Source organism: Drosophila subobscura, chromosome A (genome assembly GCF_008121235.1).
Source record: "Drosophila subobscura isolate 14011-0131.10 chromosome A, UCBerk_Dsub_1.0, whole genome shotgun sequence".
NCBI classification, from domain to species: Eukaryota; Metazoa; Arthropoda; class Insecta; order Diptera; family Drosophilidae; genus Drosophila; species Drosophila subobscura.
The window spans coordinates 20,538,533-20,543,540 of NC_048530.1; the positions used below are offsets into that span (position 1 = coordinate 20,538,533).

General features: G+C 47.3%; 1 protein-coding gene across 1 annotated transcript; it reads right to left on the reverse strand.

Annotated features, from left to right (window-relative positions):
- Positions 1 to 378: 378 nt before the first annotated feature.
- Positions 379 to 2,781, reverse strand: LOC117903252 (importin subunit beta-like). Its single transcript, XM_034815155.1, has one exon. It carries the CDS (start codon positions 2,779 to 2,781, stop codon positions 379 to 381), a length of 2,403 nt encoding a protein of 800 aa, XP_034671046.1.
- Between the last annotated feature and the right edge of the window lie 2,227 nt (positions 2,782 to 5,008).

The window sequence follows — 5,008 nt, forward strand, 5'->3', positions numbered from 1 at the left end:
AAATTTACCCCAAGCAAAGAGAAGGAGCAGCAGGAAGAGAGAGCAAAGTAAAGAAAAAACCAAAAAAAATATACATAAAGTGACGTAAAAGTAAGTAAAGTAAAGTGAAGCAAATGAATATGAAAATGATGAAAACTAAGAGCAAAAGTCAGAGCATTGGAGAGTGGAAGTGTGCGATAAATATAATATAGTAAAAGAGCGAACAGCAACACAAAAGAGAAATGAAAAGGAGAAATTAATACATTTAAATAAATGATGATGATAATATTTAAAAATAATTTAGTTCTGCACCAGTTGGTGCACGGTGCCGCTGTTGTCTCTGGCTTGTAGTCAATGTTTTTGTGGGGTCACGAGTGTAGAGCATTCGTGGGCTGTCATTCAGTTTGTGTAACTGGAGAGATTGCGAGTTAGATTTGTGGCGAGCTCTGCCATCGATTCGGTCATGTCACCATCCTGGGCCAGGCGCTCGATTAAGGAGATTATGTGTCGGAGATGGGGTTCCAGTTGAACGCTGCCCTTCAGGCCGTAGCTGATGCCAGCGTATGCCGCCAGAATGCTCTCGCGCAGCTCGCAAGAGGAATCGGTGGTTGAGTCCAGCTGCACATCGGAGGCATTGTGCAGCAATTCCAGCACTTGAGCAGCATACTTCTCGAAATGGCCTCCAATGGCGCAGGCCATAACCCCAATGGCCGAGAGTATTGGCGTCTTGATCGCGCGATGGACACTTGGGGCGCTTAGATTGTTCATCAACACCGGCACAACCTCATCACAGTAGGCTGCCATTTGGCCTTTGAGGACATGGCACAGATTGTTGGTTAGTTCGATTGTGGCACAGAATGTCAGATAATTCTGCGGCGTCTGCAGTCCACGGATCAAGATGGGCATGAAGTCTGGCAAATACTTTTCAAATTGCAGTTGCAGTTGATCCACCAGTGCGGATACGACATGGCATACATTCCCCGGCACCTCGCCCGATAGGCACCCAGCACTCGATCGAAGGATGCTGTGCATGGCTTCCATAATGACATCGGCCGCCAGACGAGCATCGAACACGGATAACTTACTCAGCAGACACTTGAGTGTGCGGCAGAGCTGGCAGAGCAAATCACTCAGCTGCTGACGGCAGTCACTGCCGATGATCGGCTTCATTTTGATTGCCTTCTTTATACGCTCGTATACCGCCTGGGTAGTGTGCAGCACCATTAAATAGCCGTCTTCGGATGAATCCAGAATCAAACTGTTGAGCGCCTCGTAGGCGGCGACGTTCAGATTGACCTGGGCACCATCGGAACGATCGCTGGTCTCCAGCAACCCCTCGGCGATAAAGTTAATGTATCGTACGAGGGCACTCGTCTCGCCAGTTGGGTCGCCCCTGCGGGCGGCCTTGGAGAGGCCACGGAATGCCCAGCACACCTTGGAGGCCACACTAGGCTCTGAGTGCAAATTCTGCAGCAAACACTCGACAAGCGCTGCCAGATGTCTCTTCGGCACGACGCTACAAATGCGACCCAAAATCCAGGCTGTGGTGTCGCGGACACAGACCCTGGGGTCGGACATCAGGTGGATAAGCGGCTCCACCAGCGGAATCACATTGTTGATGTCCAGTTCGTACAGCACGGAGGCTAGGGCCATAACGGCGGCATGCCGTAGTTCCCAGTTTTGCGATTCGATGTTCGCCAGGATGAAAGGCAGGACATGGGGCTCTATGTCGTTTTTGCAGCACCTGGCCATCAACTTGATGCACACCGACGAAGCAGTTGCCGGATTGCTAGCATCCTCGGCCTCGAACTCATTCTTTTCGGTTAGCCGCTTGATCAGCACTGGCATGAGGTACGGCATGGCCTGACGGGCATATTGCATGGACTGTTCGATGGATTCTTGGCTCTCCATGTCCAGATCGATCTCCTTCTGGCATATAGTCGACCAGAATTCGATGCCCTGCAGAGCAACGGCATCGTCGTTCGCCTTCATGGCGTCCAGCGTGACGCAGAAAACCTCCTGGATGCATGGCTCCAGCAGCTGATAGCGCAGGCTCACAAGCTGTGCCAAACACTGAAGGGCGACCACACGAGTATGTGCGTCCTTGGAAATAATTTCCACGGCATTGCAGACAGCCAACATGATGCGCTCCCCTTCCGTCTCAAATACGTCCTTAATGCATTCCAGCGAGTTGTGCAGCGCCATCGTGGCGGCCAGGCGCACACGATGGCAAGGTTCGTGCTCGCTCATGCCATGGCCAATGGCAACCAGCAGCCGCTTCGCCTCCGACTGCAGCATGCCGCACTGCATGTCCTGGCAGATATAGCCTATGGCCTCCAGAGCAGACGAGCGTAGAAGTTCGTTCGATCCCTCGCCGGTCACGTAGTTGGGCAGCGTCTGGAAAAGAATGTTCCAACGCTGCGCGGGCTGTTCGTTGGCAGCCAACACTGCCACGCACTGGGCGGCACAGGATGGTCTCGCGTTCTCCGTACCCAATGCGGCCAGCAGGTTATATTTGATCACTTCGCGAATCTCGCTGGGAAGCTGCAGCCACATTTCCTTCTTCTTCTGCTTGACTTTATCATTCCAGCTGTACAGATGATTTTTTATAAAAAGGGCGGCAGCCATGCGGGCCAAGTCGCTGTTTGTCGGATCGGCCAGCACAGCGGAGAGCGCCTTGAGCAGCTCTGGCAGATTGCTGGCTGCTGCCTCTTCCAAGTATATATTTGCATCCAAAAGCACATTTTGATCTGACGACGCGGTATGCTCGAGGGCAGCAATTAGTTCCATTGCGGAGGCCATTTTAGTATTTTTTGAGTCTCTCTCTTGTTACGTTGAATACGGTGAATAAAGTTTAAGTCAGACTGCCATTGGCAGTTTAAGCAATGGTGGCCTGAACCTCAAATTGTACGCTCCGACCGGCTGGGAAGTTTTTCCTTCCCAAGGAGTAGGCACAGTGTGCACACGTCACCAACTAATCACGCGATCTTCTCTGGTGCAGCCTTGTGTAGTGCGCTTTTCCTTGCTTTGCAGTTAAATGCCGCACATATGTAAGCCGAATTCACACGTGATCTAGAATATTCTAAATTATCTTCTTCAAGTTGCTTGAGGTGCGTGCGATAGTTGCTTGTGCATATCGATGACTGCCTTGGAGATTCGTGTTGGTAAACGAGTGAAGTGAAAAGGGCGTGGAGAAGAGGGAAGAGGTACGAAAAGCAAGGTTAGAAATGACGAAATGTGCAAAGACATTTATTAACTGTAGTTTCTGCGCACGCTGCGAAGCCGCAGCGCAGTCGAAAGACGCCTGCGTGTGTGCGCTGGTAGTGGATGCCGTTACAGAGTCGAGAGAGCGTGCGCTGTCAGCACAGAGAGAGAGAGAGAGTGCGAGAGAGCAACGGTAAAAAAAAGCCGCGAAGAGAAACCTGCTGCTGCAGGTAACACAATAAAAGTGCACTGCCGCTTCAGAGGTAGAGGCCGCCACGATGGCGAAAAAGCTTAGTAGAATGCAGTATAACCTTGCAATATGCGAGATGTGCCTTTATTATACATATGTATGTATGGCCATACTTATGCTGTTTTCCATATGCTTTAGAGCAGGGCTCGGCACCTACATATACTTCGCGCTGAAATACATTGGTATTTGTACGAATCACTGGAATACGCGTGTACGTGAGCGGCAGCGCCGCAGCAGAGCCTTGTCCCAAGCACAATATATAGGGCAATGCCGAGCCCTGCGTTAGAGAGAGAGAGAGATGGTCGCTGTTTTGGCGAAGGCTCGTTTGCTTGGCGTTGCCAGATCAAGGGCAGGCCTTAAAATAAAGAAGTGAGACTTCATCCAGGGATGAAGAACCCAAGTCCCGCCAAAGAACCCCATAAAATGTACGAGTATTTTGTTATACCCGGTACTCGAAGAGTAAATAGGGTATATTGTATTTGTGCGGATAACGGTTGTATGTAACGCACAGAAGGAAACGTTTCCGACCCCATAAAGTATATATATTCTTGATCAGCATCAATAGCCGAGTCGATTGAGCCATGTCTGTCTGTCCGTCTGTCCGTCCGTCCGTCTGTCTGTCTTGTTTGTCGGCTAGTTCTCAGAGACTATAACAGCTAGAGCCACCAAATTTTGGCACCAGACTGCTGTATGCTCACACTGAAACCAGTGTATTTCAAAAATGAGCCGAAAACCTCCCAAATCTACAAATTTGAAGATAACAGAAAACAGAAAGTCAGCAGAAGGTAGCTGGTTTTTATGTTTTCAATAGTGTCAAGAGCTGGCTGCTATGAAACTCGGCGGTTTTTTTTTAATCTCAAGTCATTAAAGGTATGCACCATAACTTTTGAAATTGCCTCGCTCAAATGGCCGAAAACTGGAAAATTTCCAGACCAAGTACCAGGCGAACAGAAGTCAGCAGAAGGTAACTGGTTTCCATGTTTTTCACTGTGTCAAAATCTGGATGCTATGAAACCGCAATTCATTTTAGTTACTTGGCGACTGAAAAATGAATTGCGGTTTCATAGCATCCAGATTTTGACATTTTAATTTGATTTTTGATTTTGATTTTTAATTCTTAAATTGTTGTTACCTTTATTGAAATCGATTTTTATCATCGCTATGTTGTTATACATAATTTTTCGACTATAATTTCATTTAAATATTATGGTTGTTGCATGTTGTAGGCTTAATTAATTCATTTAAAATAAATTCATTAACAATTCGTATTAACAAAATATGTTTTGTTCGTGGATAATAATAAGAATAAATAATTGGAACTTGCTGAAAATGGAAAATGATTCAGCTTCAAGCATTTTCCAGTATTTCCCGACTAAAGTCAGAATATAACTTGAAACTTTTCTTTACAGATGGCATTCAAGCGAATTTGCTTTACTTTCGGTTGGTTGTTCTTGACAACACAAAAACAATTGTAAAAGTAAATCAAATTCAAAACAAAACAAAAAAAAAAACCTTCTTGCTATATGTCTTGTCTCTGTAACGATTCTAAGTGCCTCTGTGGGTATCTTTTTCTTG

Excerpts from the sequence above, each read along its gene's own strand:
- LOC117903252 (XM_034815155.1), bottom strand. The coding sequence starts at position 2,781 with ATGGCCTCCGCAATGGAACTAATTGCTGCCCTCGAGCATACCGCGTCG.